Source organism: Aphidius gifuensis, linkage group LG5, assembly GCF_014905175.1.
Source record: "Aphidius gifuensis isolate YNYX2018 linkage group LG5, ASM1490517v1, whole genome shotgun sequence".
NCBI lineage: Eukaryota > Metazoa > Arthropoda > Insecta > Hymenoptera > Braconidae > Aphidius > Aphidius gifuensis.
The window spans coordinates 15,758,536-15,779,611 of NC_057792.1; the positions used below are offsets into that span (position 1 = coordinate 15,758,536).

General features: G+C 24.5%; 1 protein-coding gene across 3 annotated transcripts in view; it reads right to left on the reverse strand.

Moving 5' to 3' along the window:
* LOC122857841 (phosphatidylinositol 3-kinase regulatory subunit alpha) overlaps window positions 1–16,921 on the reverse strand; it is a 44,294-nt gene extending 27,373 nt beyond the window's left edge. Inside the window, exons 1-5 of one of the 3 annotated variants that reach the window (XM_044160274.1) lie at window positions 16,744–16,921; window positions 15,423–16,196; window positions 15,233–15,349; window positions 15,012–15,098; window positions 14,898–14,945 (exon numbers count right to left, since the gene is read on the reverse strand). In XM_044160274.1, the coding sequence (XP_044016209.1) occupies window positions 14,898–14,945; window positions 15,012–15,098; window positions 15,233–15,317 (220 nt within the window). In that variant the 5' untranslated portion in view covers window positions 15,318–15,349; window positions 15,423–16,196; window positions 16,744–16,921. Of the gene's footprint in view, window positions 1–14,897; window positions 14,946–15,011; window positions 15,099–15,232; window positions 15,350–15,422; window positions 16,197–16,396; window positions 16,448–16,743 lie in introns of those variants that run through there. The other 2 variants (XM_044160273.1, XM_044160275.1) reach the window with 2 other exon arrangements.
* Window positions 16,922–21,076: the final 4,155 nt, after the last annotated feature.

Below are 21,076 nucleotides of genomic sequence, written 5' to 3' on the forward strand. Positions count from 1 at the left end.
ATTATCAATATATTTATTTTTTTTTATGTTTAATATTAAATGTAATAATAAAATTTTTATTATTTTTTAAAAAATATGAATTTCAAAAGCTTAAAATTCGTGTGATGATTGAGACAATGGAATATTTTTAAGGGTATGTAGAGAAAAGGGAAAAAAAAAATTCAAGAGAATGTCATACCAGTTGAGTGCAGTCAAGTACAATTCCCGTTGTAAACTAGGGTGATAATCAAAGTCAGTAATAAATATAAGATATGATATGGAAAAAAAAAAAAGATAAAACATGTTTGCAAAGTAAAAAAAAAAAAAAAATTGTATTATGTTTAAATTATAAATTAATTTATATATTTCATTAATGTTATTTGTGTGTATATATGTGCGGGGTATTAAACGTGCGACCGAATTACGCGTTATGCCTGTTAAACTTTGCTACAGGCATATAAATACGAATTAATTAAGATTTAGTACAATATTTATGCTGGATTTTATTTTAAATTTATATATAGAGAGACACACAAAAGTCAAATACCAAAGTATATATTGTTCACAAATAAAAGCCATGTTATTGCTCAGATCACGACCCGACTTAATGCAGCAACAAATTTTCTCAAAATGTTTTATGATTAATACAAGTGAATTATTGCACCAGTTCTCATGTTATATATTTATAATACTCTTGTACTTATTTAGCACTTGTTTTACCCTTGCTTTTTTCATTATTTATTTATTATTTTTTTTTTTTTTGACACGCACAATACCGCGCACAATATGGATTACATCTTGATGCACTGGTGCTGATTAACAAAAAAATAATCACATATTTTTTCCCTCTGGTTTTATTATTATTATTTTGTTCTTTTAAAATTTTTTTTCTTTCTCGCTTTTTTGTTCTCGACGACATATTATTCTAGATGGCATATTCAGCATAAAACACTGAGAAAATATAATGCGAGACAATTAACACCAGTGGAGCGTTGATGATAACCACTCGACTTATCATCTTTTTTAAAAATACTAATAATAATGTAATTGAAAACGCAAAAAAATATATTCAAAATGAAAAAAAAAACACACTTCACATCCCCATATTTTAATACACTATTATTATTATTTAAAAATATATTTTTCTTTTGTTCTTCGATACAATAAATTCCCAGGGCATGAGACAACAATTTTTTTTTTATTTATTTATAGTTTACGAGCACATTGGAATTTACAATTATCAACTTGTTCAAATAGAAATAAAATAAAAAAAAATAATAATTTTTATTTTTTTTTTATGTAAAATAAAATGAGCAAAAAAAAAAAAATAATAATATTCTGAGTCATCGCCAAGTTTGTGAATTCAAATTTAAATTTGAATGATTGATGAGTGTGTGTTAAGAAAAGATGAAAGCAAAAAAAAAAAAAAAATGAAAAAAATATATTAAATTAATAAGAAAAAAAAATTTATATATGAAACTAGTTTTTCCATCATCATGATCATCATGATCAGCGGGATTAATATGTATTTATTTATTCTGATTTTTTTTCTAATTATTATAATGATTATTATGATAATTTTGAATATTATTAATTGGCGGCAGTCACAAGGATAGAAACATTAAAGTAATGACGATGTATGTATATGATGAAGTTGCGTATGAGATGTAATGATAAGACTATATACTCTACTGATGGGTAAAGTAATGTCTACGCAATCAAGGTCATCATCATTGTGCTATATAAAATTTTATTATATATTTTAAAGCTAATATCAGTGCCGACATGTACAGACACCCGAGTACAAACTTAATTAACAAATTCTTTTTTTTTATTTTGTTATTTAACCACTCCTTATTTATATTTTTCATTTAATTTTTCTAGAATTTAAATATAACCACGTAAAATTTTGGTCAAATTTTAATTTCATTTTTATGATTATGCAACTTTTTTTTCATTACTTTCATTTCCTTTTGACCCCTTCTCTCTCTGTACAACGTCTTTCGCCCTCTTTTCCTCTTTTTTTTTTTATTTTTCATTTTTTTTTAACATTCATTTATTCGCATTTATTTCCGGCAAATGTAATTTTCTTATTTCTTTTGGTTTGTACAAGTTGAAAAACATGAAATGATTTTTTTTTTTATTTAGATATAGATTAGTTTTTTTATTTTTCAAATTTAATTTCAAGTTTTAATTAAAACGGTGATTTGATTTTTTATTTATTTATTTATTTATTTATTTATATAATAATGTATCAAGTGACTTTCTTGATAGATTTGTATATCATTATTATTAAATTCTAATTAATCGATATTTAATTGTAGTATAATACAACGAGATAAGTTATAATGATACTGCAGTTCAAGTTCATCCTTGAAAAATAAATATATAAATCAATGGTCTGACTTAATTGAGAGCATGTTAAATATAATGGTGATTTTATTTTATTAATTAAAATAATTTTTCACAACCAGTGACATCTTGCACATTAAATGCACAGTGTTTAATTAAAAATCAACATAATAGTATATGTATTTACAAAAGCAGAATTTATTTATAAAAAAAAAAAATAATGACTCAATATTATTACGTCGTAAAAAAAAACACAACTGACATATGATAAAAAAAAAAAAGGAAAAATTAATTATATTTTTATATACAAGAATAATTTGAATAGCAAATTTTGATATTGAGATATCAATATTGATAGAAAATACATGTGAATTTCATTGAAAAAAAATAAATAATAATAATAATTAATTTAATAAAATAAGTTTTCAATTATATAATAATTTTCATATAAAAAAAAATTAATATATTGAATAATTTCAAGTTATTTTTATATTGTATAATTTTTTTTTTAATTTGCATATAATTTTTTAATTAAGCATAGATTTGAATGATAGTGATGAATAAAAAATAATATTTATAAAAAGAGTTGTTATATTATATTTAATTGGTATTTATTATTTATTTATAATTTTATTATTTTATAAATAAATTATAAAATGATATTCAAGTAAAAATTAAAAATTAAAATAACGTAACTCATCGCGATATGTTTAAATGACGTTTGTCTACATCTCATTCAAATTTGACACAATATATATCAGACTGCTAGACACATGATAAATACACGCTCATTATTCTCAATGGTGCGCATGACCTTGACCTTGAATAATGATTCCAGCATGACGATTAAAGGATGCAATGTAGAGTCCTCGGTCGAAGACAAAAAAAATATACAAAATATAAAATGCGCATACTCAAATTTATTTACTAAATGCAATTTAAAAAAAAAAATTAATATTTTCAAGTGCTATTAATTAACAACCAGTGTAAAATAAAAAAACTATTTTTATTTATCATCGAGAAATGACGTGGAAAATTGATGGATTCAATTTTTTTTTTTTGTTTTAATTTAAATATAATTACGATTTGATTTTAAAATTTTTAAATAATATCAGTGTCAATTAAACAAAGTAAAAATGACAGGAGATATTGAATATATGAATTAATAAATTGTCACCATTTTATTTATAATTAATTCACAACACGAAATATAAACAGACATTGATGCCTACTTAAAAATTCAAGCAGTGTTTCTGGCATTGCATATTACGTGTGCCTTGGCAGTGAAATGTGAATTTTTTTATTTATTTTTTTTTTCTTGTCAATGTGTTTAATAATTTTACGTTTATATATTTATGTATTATACACCTGTCAAAGAATTTTTAATCATCAACTTTTATCACATATTAAAAAAATTTTATGTTGATTTGTTGGGTTTCAATTGAGATTAGTTTTATATATAAAAAAAAAAAAACAATTTTTATTTTTTAATTTTGTGTATTATATCGTGGTTTTTTCTCTTTTAGTTTATTTTTTTTTATGAGGATTTGGAAGGACTCTGACGGTGAGATAAAATGATAATATTTTCTCGCCTCTGGATGCTTCCAGCCTTCCAGGAAATAAGGGGCGAGATTGAATCTCAGGCGTTGACAGTCGTGATATGAATTTTTTAAATGTCTGATTTTATGATAGTCGCAATATATATATATTTTTTTTTAATTTACTTTCTTTTAATCGTTAAAATTTTTTTAAATAAAGATTTAGTCAAATTGTTAACGTGACTAGACATCATTAAAATAAAACTGCCAATTATTTTTAGATAGTTATAGAAAAAAATTGTTTAACGATAAAAAAATTTATTTCTTTTAAATACTTAAAAAATAGATTTTATAGTTTTTTTGAAGAACAAAAATTGATTCTTTTTTTTTTTGAAGGCTTAATAAATACCTATTGTATTTTTTTTAGAATAGAATTTTTTTTTTTTAGTACCGTGTTTATTGAAAGGTATTCGATTGAAAAAATTATTTGATAGGTATGTTAAAATTGATTTTCAATATATAAAAAAAAAAACACCTGGATTATTTTAGAGGTTTTAAAATCTGCAGGGGGTGTGGATCAAATATATTCAATTGAACAATAAAATTATTTAAAAAAAGAAACAGATGGCATAATTTTTAAACGGATTTTGATAATTTAAAAGTTATTCAAAATTTTCAACCGGAAATATAAATTTTTCAAGGACAATAATAAATCAATAATATTTCTATTTTTTTTTTCTTTTTACTTTTAAAATATGAAAAATTTAATTTTACAAAGAATGATGTGCATATATATAAAACCGATGAGGAATGTTTTTTTATTTTTTGTATAAATTTATATTTTTTTGGCAATAGTGATTTTTGAATTGGCAGCTGTGGAATTCATCATATTTGGAAATACTCCAACTACTGATTGAAAAAGCAAACAGTTTTTAAATTAACTTTTTTTATTTTAAATAACATCTTAAAAAATTTAATTATTATTAAAAAAAAAAATTGTATTAATTTTTTCATTTGAAATTTGTTAAATACTTTTATCACGTTTTTTAAAAAAAAATTTTACACAATTAAAAATAAAAATTCAATAAACTCATCATCATAATCATCTTTGAAATATAAAAAACTTGTTTGACAGTAAAAAAAAAAAATTATGATTTCACTTAATTTCTCGGTTGTTTTCAACTATACAAGTGCCCCTGTAAAATGAAAACAAAAAGAGTAAGAAATGTTTTTTTTTTTCTTTTTGTGAGCACATGTCTCGCCGTAATAAAAATTGAAACTACACCAACATGTTTTCAAGCTTCTTCCCACCAAAAAAACAGTAACAATAAAATACAAAAAACAAAAAAACAATAATAATAATAAAATGTGTATACAACTAAAGTAAATACACCCACTAAAATAAAATAAATTCCGATTAACATTGTAATGAAGGGACGCAAAGTGTTTTTTCATAGCTCATAAAATGCAAGTACAATTGTCAGTGAATTAAAAAAATAAAAGTAAAAAAAAAGCCATGTCCTGATTTGATCGAGAGTATATCTCAAAGTGCCTCCGCTTGTCCTCGATCATATAAAACTCGTATCTTTTTAGCAAAATAAAAAGAAGTAAAAGAAGATCTAAAAAAAAGGGATATATAAAAGACATCACAAGATAATAAAAAAAAAATAAATAAATAAAAAATCATTTCAAGTTGAATTAAAAAGTAGAAAAAAAAAAATGTTAAATTCTGTCAGCAAAGAAGGGAAACGACGCTATAGCAAAAGAGACCGTAAGAGACCGTAAGAGAATATATGAGACCCGAAGCGACCGAGTGATACCGTAAAATACCGAAACAGATTGCGAAAGATAAATATATTATAAGATGCAGATGATAAAGAATATAGAATATAAGAAAGTTACAAAAGATATACATCCAGAAGAAGATGGTCACCTATCTTCTTGGATACATAAAATAACATTGAGCTCATGTATATATACTAAAGCTTAACACAAACAAACAACAATACATACATTAAAATATATGTACACTTGAGGCAGTATAAATGCGGGGGAGGCAGGCAAACGTTTTCTCGAGGTCGATGGATTTAATTCGATCGATTAAGGTTAAAAGTTACGAGCCCCGGGTTCATACAAACATATATATGTGTATATGAGAATACACACACTCGTATACAACACATCTGGATTATCAACATATATTTATTTATGTATATTTATATGCATAATATAAGTGCGCCCATATGTAAGGCTATATCGACACAAGAGATCGAGCCATCGATGAGCATAGACGACGATACTTTTTATATTTATTTATTTTATTTTTATTTTATACTATCTACAAGAAAAAAGATCCGTACGAATAATCGACCTCATTTTGATTAGGTCCAAGTGCGTCACGGTCCAGTATAAAAATGGAAAAAATAAATTATTTAATTTTCTTGATTAATAAAAAATAATACACACCCTATTGCTTCTTTTTTCATTTAAAAAACAAAAACAATTAATATTAATTTTAAAAATATCAATCATTCATTTGTTGTAAAAAAAAATATAAATATCTTTTCCTGTCAATCTCAAAGTTAAAAAAAAAAAAAATAATAAATTATTATTTTTAAATTTCCAAAAAAAAAAAAAAAAAATGAATATAATCATAAAATATGATCCTCGATAAAATTCGACAACTCAGCAAATTTAACCCTCGGATAATATAATAAAAAAAATCATCCCTAAAATATTATCAATAATTTAAATAATGCCATGTTGCAAAAAAAAAAAAGAAAAAAAATAGTATTAATAATAAAAATATATGTATATAGTAAAAAAATATGAAATAAAAAAAAAAAATTATTGTGTGCATATATGTGCCCAACAAAGAAACAGCTGGTGATGTATAGTTTGGTGTTTGCAAGTTGAGAATTTAACGTATGAACCAGGTATGTAATTCCAGGCGTGTGGTATACATACAACGTCATCGTGCAGACTCTAAAAAAGGAATATATGTATGTAAAAAAAAAAAAAAAGGGGTGGCGGGAGACGGGTTTGGGGCGAGTTGAACAAGAGGCCAAGGGGGAGAAGGCATGATGCCATCGTGACACGGTAATTGCCACGAGCGCGGCAGACACGAAAGTCCACGACGACACGACAATAAGATAGAAAAAGAAATATTAAATGTACATGTATATATTCGTTTCTCACTCTCTATCTTCTGTTGAAGACAAAAACGTTGAAAAAAAAAAAATTAAAGAACTGTGTAAAAAAAAAAAAAAAATATTTGACAAAAAAAATGATAAAAAACATCAAAAAGAATGAAACAAACCGCGGAAGGGGAACACGCCTCACGATGAGACGATCCCCAACGACTCTAAATATTCGCTTCCTATCTTCATCGTCATTCTCTCTTGTCTACCTTTACAATTTTTTCAAGTCTGTGAATTTTTTACTTTTTTTTTTATACTCTTTTCATTTCTTAGCAAAAAAAAAAAAAACGTCACGTGTCCACTCATATACACTGCCTTTATAAAAATGAAAATATATATATGGATATCAAAAAGCTCCGACACATTTACAAATACACATACAAAATATTCATGTAGAAAAAGACATTCAAGTTATTTTATATGAATGTGGGTATATTACACAAGAATGCATACATATCTAACATTAAAACTTTCTTTCTTTTTTTTAAAAAAAAAAAATCACAATTTTAAATGCATATTAAAAAAGCAGGTATGATTATTTTAAAAATGAAAAGCTATTTTATAATTTTTTTCAAAATTTCATAGAAATATTAGTTCGTCATTTAAAAATTTTAGGTGTTAGTTAAATTTTGTTTTTTGTGCTTATCGATCTGACGAATGAATTTAAGAGTTTTTAAGGTAAAAAAATAACTAGATATATATTTGAGTAGAATAAAGTGAGAAAAAGAATGAAACAGTAAATATACCGGTAAACGGAAATGGAATAGCAAATCGAAAAGATTGTCGAGAAAGATCACTGTGTAGAGATATATATACGAGAATAGAGATGGATCCTTGTCGGACGAAATACGAATTGAGAGAAAGAGAGTCAGAAAGAAAAGAAAAAAAAAACCCAAAGAATATGGAGTTTAAGAAACACGGGGGTAAAAAAAAAAAAAAGAATAAATAAATAAAAATAGTAAAAAAGTAAAAGAGGGATTTGATGGAAAAACGGAAGTGGTATAATTTCCTGAGATCATAGGAAGGATGGAGTGTAGTCCATTTTGAAAATGAGGTTTTTTGGTGAATAAGAGAGGGAATAAGAGGGATTTCAAGTCGACAGAATGACGAACAAGGCTTACTATATACAAGAGGCTAAAATGAGGAAGAGAAAAATAATAATAATAATAATATATAATCATAAAAAATAAAGGATAAAGTGGTAGAGTCATGAGGGGTGGTTTAAGGGTAGTGAGGGGTTTTTGACGATGTTCACCCCCGAGACAGCTCTCCTGGGTTTCACGTAGCAACAAGAGGGGACTTTCGACCCTGTTCGATTGTTTCTCATTGCACCCTCTCTCTACTATGTTTTACCAACCCCCCACCCCCCTACATCTCCCCCTTCACCTCTTGTCCCACTACTCTTCTTTCTTCTCTTTTAACCACCCTTTTTATCTTTCTCTCTTTTCCACCCCTTTACAATTCTCTTTTGTGCTGTATCACACCAAATATCCGGGGAACTTTGTCTCAATAGTAAATCTGCGCAAGCGTATATGAAAATAATATTGAGACAAAGAAAATTCAACATGACAAAAGATAAAAAAAAGTTTTTTTTTTTATTTTTAAATAATGATATCATAATAAATGATTGATAAAATAAAAAAAAAGGCATAATAATAATTTTGATTAATGATATTATTTGAACTGTTTTTTTATTTTTTGATTTTAGATTGATGTTAAGGGATATAAAAAAATTTACAATGATAGTTAAATTTTTTAATGGTTTTTTAGATATATTAATTATTTAGCTTTTAATACGAAAATCAAGTTGATGATATTTTTTGTTTTATTTGTGATTAATTTAAAATTAATAAATATTGATTTTTTGTTTTTTTTTTTTTTTTGATAATTTTTAGATTTTATAATTTTAGTTTTAGTTATTCAAAAGATAAATTGATTATTCATAATTATCCATGTAAAACTGCATTTTTCAATTCGAAAAAAAAAAAAAAAATGATATTTAACGTGGAAATTGCCAGACTGCGTTCAATTATTTATGCTAATAAATTATGAACTCATCACGCGACAATTTCAACTTTTGTCATTTGCCAGTAGAAATAATAATAATAATTTTAAAGATTCAATAATCGTGGTTTATTGTCAGAAAGTAATATTGAAAAAAATAGTAAAAATGACATTTTAAATAGCCAATAGTTTAAAAAGTATTCAAAAAATAATATTGCAATCATAAAATTTTAATCAAGATAATTTTAATTTTACAATAAAATCATATCGCAAATTGTCTCAAGAGATTTTTGCGTTAATTTTAATACTTAAATATAATTTTAAATCTCCATCAAGACTCAAGAGAAAGCTCAGTGAGTTGAAAATTAAATCGTTCTCTTTAAACTTGACACAAATTGTATTTTCATAAGTTAAATTTTCAGGTGTGTCATTTTTCACAATGACGATACTTTTCTACTCATAATAATAATATTTTAATCGTATTTAAATAATTATCTTGATGAAATTTAATTTACTCCTTTTTCTCTCTTGTTAAAAATGAAAGAAGAGAAAAAAAAAAAAAACTTCCAACAAACAAACAAACAAAAGAAAAATCTTTAAAATGAAAAATAAAAAAAAATCAGTGAAAAAGCACTGATGAAAAATACGTAAGAATAAAAAAAAAAAAAAAAAGAAAATAAAAAAGATGTATGAGAGAGGAAAAGTATAAGACTTGGGTAGGAATTCGGTCGCCTTGAGGAGAAGAGTATACCGCCACGGAACAAGATTAACGAGATACGATGTCAGGACGCCTCCCGTGGCAATAACTTAACGAAAGATTGTCCCAAGAGAGCGCAAGTTCAGTAGCAAATTTTTTAACATTTTGTGTGTGATGACGTTAGCGACAATCTGGCGCCCTCGATTGGACAATTCAACATGAAAAATACATATAAAAAAATATTATATGAATTGAAATACTCAAATATATATATAAAAACATATTTACATATTTTACATCAATGTATGATATAAATAAAAAAATAATAATAAAACAAAAAACAATATGTAAATGGCATTGTGAAAATAAAATTGTAAATATACAAGAATTTTTCATCGAGGATAACCAGCCAATTCATATCTATGTATTTTTTAATTTTTAATAACTTTTTTTCCTTTTTTTTTCTTCAATTTAATATAATAAATAAATAAATAAAATAATATATATTTTTAATTGACATTCAATTTTTACTGTGCTGATTTTAAAAAGGTGGAAAATTTTACAATTTATTTATGGTATTTTTATGTTACTTGGAGAGACATTTGAAGCTTTCGAAATCGAAATTTAGAGACACGATGGTTGTCTGACCATATACGGTGGTAACCCCTAGTTTCCTGATTTTTAAAAAGCGGAAAATTTTAAATGTATTTATGGATGTATTTCTATTCTACTTGAAGATGTATTTTTTTTTTTTTTTTATTTTAATAAAAATTTAGTTGTCTGACCATATACGAGCGTAACCCCTATTTTACTGATTTTTTGCAAGAACCAAAATTATTATTTAAAGTATGTTTGTATCCCTCAAAAAAAAATTAATTAAAATTTAATTTAGCCATTATTATCACTGTGCTAATTAATAAAATGCCAATTAATATTAGCTATTAAAAAATTTATTAAATCTTTTAATCAATTGAACAAATTAAGCTAAATTTTTAAGTCAATTTTCCTTCTGTTTTTTCTATCAATAGCAATTATTGTACACTAATTTTTAGCTAGTAATTTTTTTTTAATAAAACAATATAATCTAAATTTTAAATACCAAGCAAAAAAATTTGATACTCATAAACTCGTATGCCATTAATAAACACACTAAAAGATGATTTTAAAAATAATTCATTTTCATAATTAAACGATAAATCATTCGATAATTAATTACAACAAATTAATCATTTTAAAAATGTATATAATAAAAAATTTTAAAGAAACTTGCATATAACGTTATTGAAAGGACAAAACTACCTCAAAATTGCTACTATTATTTTTTTTTTTCAGAAAACTATATGCATATTTATTTGAGTGACAATATCAATGCCACAAGATTGCACATATTGTCATTAATCAAGCAACTAATATATGCATTCTTTTGAATTGTTAAAAACCTTGTCTCATGCAATAAACATAAAATATAATTTTAAAAAAAATATATATTTTTTTTTTTGTGAAATTCTCTTGGTTTGTCCTTGATTTTATTACATCGTGGGCGTAAGTTACACATGCACAATGAGTGTCGAAATATTTTAAATATAATTTTTACTATTTATTTGCTTTATTATTATTATTATTATTATTATCTTGTAATTTAATTTTATCATTTTAGTGATTTTTCCATGACATGACAAATCGACCTTGAGTCACCTCTCAGTGACCTATTAATAAAACAAATTATAACCAGGAAGCAATCTTGCCCACGCAGTGTGACAAGATCAACCCGATTATTGCAGTAATTCACATCTCATCAGTGAAAAAAAAATAAATAATAAAAAAAATGAAAAGCCTATAAATAATAAATATATACTATATTTACAGCTACTGTAATACCCGTAAATTTTAATTAATACACAACTTTTGATGAAGCAATACACACCATCATCATCATCATACAACAAACACATATTTTATTATTTTTAATTTCTTTCTTTTTATATTATTTTCAATGTATAATCTTGGCGAAATCACAGCAAGGCCGACAAGCCTCACAAAACGCAAGTATACATAGGCATCTTGAAATTTCCTTCTTTGAAAATTAATGACCCATCAACGTTGTAAAAAAAAAAAAAAAGATGAAAGAAAAAAAATATATATCTATATAGAAAAATAGAAAGAGTATTTTAAAAAAGTTTCAGTAAAGAAAAAATAATAAAAAAAAAAAAAAAAAGAAGATGAAGCAAGTGAATTTCTTTCTATTAGAATGGAGCAAAAAAAAAAAAAAAAAAAAAATGAAGAGATAAAAAAAAAAGAAGAAGAAGAAAATAAACATTAGTTGGTTGATGGTTGGGCACTTGGCTTTTTGAAATTGCATTCGACCGCTGTGGTGACCCGAGGCGTTTCTGGATCGTACGATGACGGTGGGGCCAAGGCGTTAAGCACTGAGGGTGATGAGGAGAAAGAGGAAAATAAAAATAAAAGAGGGAGTGGGCAAACGAGAACAGGGAGGAAAGTGGGAGTTGTTGGGAGGTGGGGAATTTATAAGTGTTGAGAGAATGATAGTAGAAGGAGTTGAAAAAAATAAAAAGAGGGTATTACGAGGGTTGCTAAGAGTTGAAAGAAACTGGTGGTCTAGGCACGAATTAAAAAAAAGCTAGATAATGAGAAGAAGAAATATATATTTTAAAAAAGTAATAACAATGTTATAATAATAATAAATAAATATGTAATAAAAAATAAAATATTAACAGACATAAAATTGTAATACACCACAAAAGTACTTTTGGTTCATTGTCTGACTATTCGCGAATATTTTCCCTTTTTTTTTTTGGTTTATTATATGGTTTATTTTTTATGATGATGCTTGATGATGATGATGATGATTTGTCTTGGGTTACCATGCTACAGTGTCGCCACCCACACGGACAACTGCATAACCCAGTGCAACCTGGTTTTACTTTTTTTTTTTCTTTGATATTTTAAAATATATATGCAAAACCATCCATCAAGCGTCAATGGCATGAAAAAAATCATAATTTTTAATTCAAAAATATGCTTCAACAAAGAAAAACCATAAAGTTTTTTTAAAAAATTTAACTTTTTTAATTTAATTTACTTTTTAGCTAGTTTTTTCTTTTTTTTTTTTGTTACTTTTTCTTCGTGTAGACTTATGTTACTGGGGTTTTTGCATTTTTTTTTTTACTTTTTTTGTTCTCAAAAATTACCCTGCTATTTTTGACGGTTTTAAAAAATATATATTTGTGTGTGTGTGTGTGGTGTAAAATAAGTGTGATTTGTATTTTTTTTTTTACATAATTTTTACTTTTTTTTTTTTGCATACACATTTTACGCAGACGACGAAAATAACCCGTTTTTTGGCAGCCAAATGACGGGGTTGAAAAGACGTAAAATATATTTAAAAAAAAAAAAAATAATATATATGTATTTGTATGTATGTGTATTATGAAATACCATACCTATTTTACGACTTTTTAAAATAAAAACTTATCTCTGATTTTATGTTTTTTTAGAATATTAAAAAAAAATTCTTAAAATTTACTTGAGAAATTTAAAAAAATATTTTTTTCAAGTTAAAAAAAAAATAAAAAACACGATCTTTTTTTTTTTTTACGTATTGCCAAGTTTTTTAATTTTTAAAACTATGAAATAATTTAAAATATTGGCAATTTGACAAATACACCAGTTGAGTATATTAACTTGAATGACGAGAATTACTTTGAAGCATATACAACTGGTTACGTGATTAATGTCAAGTTAATCCATGAGAAAATAAAGAAAAACTAAATACAGTTTCGAAAAAAAAAAAAAAAAAAAAGACTACAGTGAATACATACAACATCTTATTTAAATTTGTTCCCAACTCTATTTAAAATAAAAAGAAAAATTAAGAAAATGAAAAAAGCAAAAAGAAAAAAAAAAAAACCAACAAAGAAAAATAAAAATATATATTCAAATAGCAGTTAGAAAACTCGATGAATAATCATTTGTAAAACTGGTCATGATGTTGCGTTAAAAAATTGGATTAAATATTGTCTAAGCCAATGAACACATGACATATTTATTTGACTTGCAAAACCATTGAAATTTCGTTTCTTATTTTTCTATTTTTATGATTGATAAAAAAAATATAAAAAAATATATCTAGACATCCTAAAAAAAAAATAATAACTATTGCAGAAAAAGAAAAAAAAAAGGCAATGAAAAAAAATAATTAAAAGTCAAGAATAAAAAAAAATACGACAGGGTAGATAAACGTACAAGTCAAAAATGACTCTCGACATCTGGCACGAATGAGATACACGTGTCAAGATATACAGCTTTTTGAGCGTGTCTCCGGTAATATCTTTAGTCATTACACACAAAGGAAGCCAAGAATGCAACGAAATATAATGTCCAAGGACAAGATGTTGTAATTAAATACAACCACTACTATATATAACATTTTAATAATGACAACAAATTTGTTAATTGTATAAGTACTATTTAAATACATTAACAAATTTATCACTGTTTATTAAGTGTCTTCATTCAGCTTAATAACTATTTATTAAGCAAAAAAAAAATATACTTAGTCCAAAAAAAATTAGACAAAATAAGCAAAACAGTTTGAGTTATGTTAGAAAATAATTTGTGTTATATAAGTTGACACTTATTTTGGCATACAATTGCATATGTCAATTTACAGCCACATTGTAATAATTTAAATGTCTTAAAACATATCCAAAAATATTAATGAACAATTAACACGAGTGTTCATTGGTTTAATTTTGTTGAAAATTAAATTTGTATAATTTTATTTAACGGACAATTGCAATAGTTGATTGTGTGATGTTATTTTGAGATTAAATTTAATCAAATACATATTAATCAAATGAAAAAAAAAATGAATATTGTTATTTGTCTTATTGTATTTTAAAATATTATCTGATTATAATGTTAATGTTAATTAACGTCTGTGAATGAGACAATGAAATCCCAAGAGATCACTGAACCAGTGTCCTTCTCGAAATATTATTTTTATTTTTACTTTATCGATTGAGACATACAACTTGTTGAATTTAATCAATATGTATTTGATTAGATTATTTATATATTTAATTATTTTTATTATTTATAACTCACCGGTACATGTTACGCCAACATTGCCAGTACCCCATATATAATCATCACCTGTAATCGAAAATTATTATTCATTAAATTTGTTCATTTATTAACGTGTTTTTTAATTTTACTTACAATGTAAACAAATTAATGGTGTTACAAAATATACATTGAAGAGATTGTGATGATATTCTTTGGATATTTTGTTGTTTTCCTCATGAACTGTTAAAAAAAAATTTAAAATTAATCAAAATTATTGTTAAGACATGATTGTTTTTTGTGGAAATTTTATCTCTTTTTTTTTCCTTCATTTTTTTGTGATTATTGTAATTAAAAATAAAAAAATAAACATTTACCAAATGGTCCATTTGTGATAGTGACATATGATGATTCATCTTTTTTGTTTCCGTCAGGATGCGATGATATGTTTCCTTTTTGCATGAGGAATTTCTCAAATGTACCGCTCAAAACTGCTGTAATTATTTCAATAAAAAATTACAAATTTAATATTTTTTTATGTTAAAATATATAAACAAAAAAACTCACCAGGTACAAAATATTATGTATGAGTACTATCGACTCCAGATTAATTATATTGACAATGATTTTTGTATAATTCAAGTTAAAAGTATAAACTAAAAATGAAATGATTAATTGCACATCTTGATTTAAATAAACCTGAGTTAATTATTAATAATATACTTGATTTGTATTTTAAAAAATCACCGGGCAAGCATATTTGTTTGCTTTTTTTTTTTATATTATTATTTAAAAAATATATACTATCAGTCAGATCTCTGTTTATGATTTTGCTTTTTATTTTTGATTAATCAATTTGTCATTTTTTGATCGTCACAAAATTTCATAATCCATTGTATGTTTTATTTTTTGGATATATTATTCAAGTATTATAAATACTTAATCATCGAAAAGTTTAATGACCTCTGGAAGTACTCCAACATATTTTTCATTCACTATGTATATTTTCAAATATGTTATTCATTTAATTGCATGTTTATTCGCAATAATTGACCTGAACAAATTCCTGCCAAGATTTATTTATAAAAATTTTTTAAAAAGAAATTTGTCATTTGTTAAATGCATTTACAGTTTATCGTATAAACTGTTTTAATATTATGTTTTTCTTTTTTTTATTTCAGACTTTAAGTAATTGTCAGTGCTTGATTTTATTTTTAAAACTTTTTTTTTTTTTCACTGGTTTTTTGTTAATCTTCAATTGTCACTGTTTTTTATTGTTGTGATTTTTTTTTTTCGTTTTCTAATCATCACAAGGATTGAGCATCTTTCTTTTTTTGAAATCTGAAAATAATTGAAACACTGTAATTAGTTTTTTAGCTAAAAAAAAAATTGAGTATTTATTTTTCTTTCTGTCAAATTAATAAAAACACAAAGAGAATTTACACTGATTTTAAAATAAAATTATAAATAATACTATTATTATTTTATATTATTTTTTTTTTTGTAAATTTTATACTGTAATTTATTTGCAAATTTATTACAAGCATGATCAAATTGATGCTACAGCATCACACAAAAATCAAGCCAACAATAAAAAAAATAAAAAAACTAACCTCAAACAATAATCACAAGAAAAAAAAAATACAGGTATAAAAAAAGAAAATGCTATTGAAACAAAGCCAAAGTAAAATGGAAGATAAATTTATTTATTTAAAAAAAAAAAAATCAAACTGGATATTAACAACTGAATGATAATAATGAAGAAAAAAAAAAAATCATGGAATAAAAAAAGAGTAATATCAAGAGAGAACACAGAGAAGATAATAAAAAATAAAAAAAAAAAATCTTGAAACGCTTGGGATAGCAAAAAAAATATTATTTTACTTACTATTATTAAAATAATTTGTTGAATAATGAAGAAAATTAATAAAAAGGCACAGTTTTTCCTGAATTTATTATAGCACTATATAATTATTATACTAGTATATAAACGACAGTAATTATTGTTTATTTTTAATCTTTTTTGACTTTTGTAATCACAACAAGAGTACGGGGGAGATAGACACACACACAGAAATAAATATATTACAGATTGTCGGCCATTGTGTGACGACACAGAAAAAAAAAAAATTAAATGACGCTATTTTGCCGGCAAAGTAATGTCATCTACCGGTTATTTTATGAAACTATACATGTAGAGTCTCCTTAAAATAGCAGAACACCGCAAAACGTGAGGTCATTTAAAAACAGCGACAAATTGAATAATAAAAATCTCTTTTTAATAACTTTTTATGTTTATTTTATTTATCTATTTAATTATTTACTTTTTTATACATAACAAGTGTTTATTTATTATTAATATTTTCTTCTATTTATTCATTTATAAACTGAAGGATTTTTATAGATAATTTTTTTTTTTCAATATATTGAAAAATTGATTAATTTTCAGTTTTTTTAGAATAAAAAAAAACATTATTTGATTCCACCGATGATTTGAAAATAATCAATCAACATTGTCAATATTTTCAATTACACATAATGACTTTTCACGATGTTCTGTTAATTTCTGTACTTTTTTGACAGTTCTTGGAGTTACCTTTGTATTTTCAATATGTAAACAATTTAAATTTGGTAAATTTTCAACAAGTTCAATTACCCCTTTATCAGTGATTTTAATGCAATTTGATATATCCAAGGAGATCAATTTTTGATTGAATAAACATTGAATTGATTCATCAGTGATAAATTCGTTTTTTTTCGATCTTGGATCACGATCATGTAAACCAAGATCCAAAACTTCTAATTCTTGTAAATTATCAATTGCACTCATACCAATATCAGTTATATATGTACCAATTATATGTAAATGCCTTAATTTTTTAGCATTATTACAAAGATTAATCAAAAATTCATCTCTAACACCATAATCACAAAGAATATATAACTTCTCGAGATTTTTTAAATTCCCAATTGGATACATATTGATTCCTGTATCAAACGTTGACTGATTTTTTGGCTGATATAATCTTAGATCATCCAAGTTTTTTATTTCACCTATCGACTGGAGTAATAGTTGACTTAGTCCAAAAGTACATATACTTAAACTATTCAAAGCGATTAGTCGAGGAAATACCTGAAAAATAAGTAAATAATTTATTATAAACTAAATAATATTTTTTATTGTAATATATAGATTTATTAAAAATTTAAACTTACCGAAGCCAATGAGTCTGGTAAGAACATATCATTTTGTGGGGAGATACTATATGAAAGATTTAAACATTTCAAGGTTCCACCAATTTCTTCTAATGACTTGGCTAAAGTCATTGGTAGAGTTGAATTTTTACATTGCCATTCAATCGACAGTGTTGTAAGGTGAGACATATTACAAAAAACACTTTCAAAATCTTGACTCATTATTTCATTAAATCCTAAATAAAGCTCCTCAAGATTTGGACAATTAGAATTGATTATTGGCATTATTTGAGAAAAAGGATAATCTGCGACATCTAGATAGGTTAAATTAGTTCCACAGAGATTAATTAGGTACTCTAGATCATTTGCTTTTTCGTGGAATTCATTTGTTGAATCATTTCGATTAACAATAAAATAATATGTTTTAAAGCATGAACGAAGAAAACCGTTCTTCAAATCTTTGCATACTGAAAAATTAATTAAATATTTTCATTAATATATTTAGAGTAATACCTAATTTTGTTTTTATCATTAAGAATTATAGTGTTGTTATTTTCTTACTTTTTTCAAGTCGTGGTTGACAAGCTAATAGAGGAGCCATGCGAATCATACGTAAATCACATTGTGCTTTCAGCTTTTTTCTATTTTCATCAACATTAATATAATTATCATCATCATCATCATCATCAATATAATTATCATCATCATCATCATCATTTGCTATAGATACTATTTTTCTATCATCTGAGGATTCTTTTGATAACTGAAACTGTATAAAAAAAAATTAGTTTATTATTTAATTTAATTAAAAATACATAAACAGCTGTAGCTACAAAAATATATGATATATATAATTTAAAACTTACTTCTTTCGAAATTTTCATGAATTCCTCAAGCCATTCGGTAGTAGGACTTAAATCTGCAGTCTTCATATCCATCTTACTTGGATTAGTCTCCATATTTTATTTTCAGTTAACTTTGAATAACAAAAAAAAAAAATCAATGAGTTATTATACCGTCAACTACTGAATTCAGAAATTTAATGGAAACAACTTGATAAATTGATTGCACTTTATACCTTTTTTCTGATCCACGTAAATGAAATAGTATTCAACTTCAACAACTCGTTAATATATAGAAATGTCTAATGAAGTTGTTGTGTAAATATCGTTTTAAAAAAAGCTAGCCCAGAGATGAAGTTGATTGCCACGTGGTGTGTAACCTTACTTTTTTAAAACCGTATTTCGCTATCCAACTGAATAAAATAAATTTATGACTATGTATGTGTGTATGGGGCTGGTAAGTGGTAACGGTGGAAACGGTGGTAACACTACTTAACAGCTATCGAGTGCTATTCGCTATACCAATGGAGGAATCAGAATGATCAATGGAAAGAATCCTTAGTAGCTAGCTTACGAGTGGAATTAATAAATAAATAATCATTTTATAAGCCCTTTTGTAATGAATTTCAATTTCTTTTACAACAAAAAATAAATAAATCAAAATAAAAATTAATAAATTTTTTCATCGTCTGAATATATACTGCAAAAATAATGATTTTCTTACCATCAAAAATTCATGCTAGCTATTATAATAACATATAAACAAATAATGATAATTATTTTACTAAAGCCTTTATGTCAATTAAAAGTTTAATTAAATTTTTATTCTTATTTCACTGGCTGTTAAACAAGTTTACGATTTATATAATATATATTTTTTTTTAGGGGTGTGCGAATAGTCTTCGAATCGAATCGAATCGAATAGTACTATTCGACTGTAATTCGAATCGAATTATTCGACATTTCGAATAGTCGAATTATTCGAATTTTCGAATATTCGTGTAAAAACGAATAATCGAATAGTAACGAATTATTCACTATTGAGTTTTTCGAATATTCGTATAAAGACGAATGGTCGAATAGTAACGAATAATTCATTATTTGACTATTAACGACTTTATATTTTAATTTTCGAATTGAAATGATTTAATGCATTCAAAAATTGTTCCAAATAGAATAATTGTAGAATTTGAACTCAACATGAGATAATTTTTATTTATATTATTTCAATGAATTTATTGAATACTTATTAATAGAATACAAATTATAGTATTAATCTTACACGGTTCCATTTATTAACAAATACAGCCATATTTTACATTTATTTATATTTATTGATTGCACTCTTTCATCACCTTATCAATCTTGGAATAATCAAAAAGATTTCGTTTAATTTATTGAAAAGAAAAATAATTACAAAACAAAATCCTTAATTTTTTGGATATAGAAAAGATTCGGTTTCAGGTTGTGAACTTACCCCAAGTTTGAATAAAAAATTTATAATTTTTTTTTTTGATTCTTTTATGATAGTAATTGATATAAGTGAATTATTTTTTGATAGTAGTTCAACCATTAACTGATATTTTTTTTTTTTTTTAAATGCCATTCTCGGATCAAAATTTTTTGAATTTTTATTATTTTTCTAGTTTAATATCTTTAGTATTTATAGTAATTAGTACTTCAAAAATAAAAAGTCTGGTAAAAATATTCATTTTTTTATTTTTTAATATATGAAAGAATTAAAATTTCTCTTTTAAAACTAGCTAATATTGGCTAAAGTAATTTCTTTTTAATAGTAATTTCATAAACTCGTTTGAATATATAATCGAAAAAACTAAATTTTCAAAAAATATATTCTCATATTTCATGTCAGAATAACCTGTAGAAGGTTAGCACACCATTTGGACACAAACTAATATATAGTTAGAATGAAAAATTTTTATGTTATATATTTTCTATTCTTATATTTTTTTTTATACAATGTTGTGTTAGCTTAATATTAAGTTAACAGAACTTCTTTAATAATTATTTTATTCTAATAAACTTTCGATCAAATTATGTGCTTTTATATTGTTTTATTCTACGTTTGATTAATTTTTTTAAATTACTTTTTATTCAAATATTTTTTTTTCCTAAAAATGTTGTGCTAAAAAATTATTTCAATAATCATCATAGAAATAAATA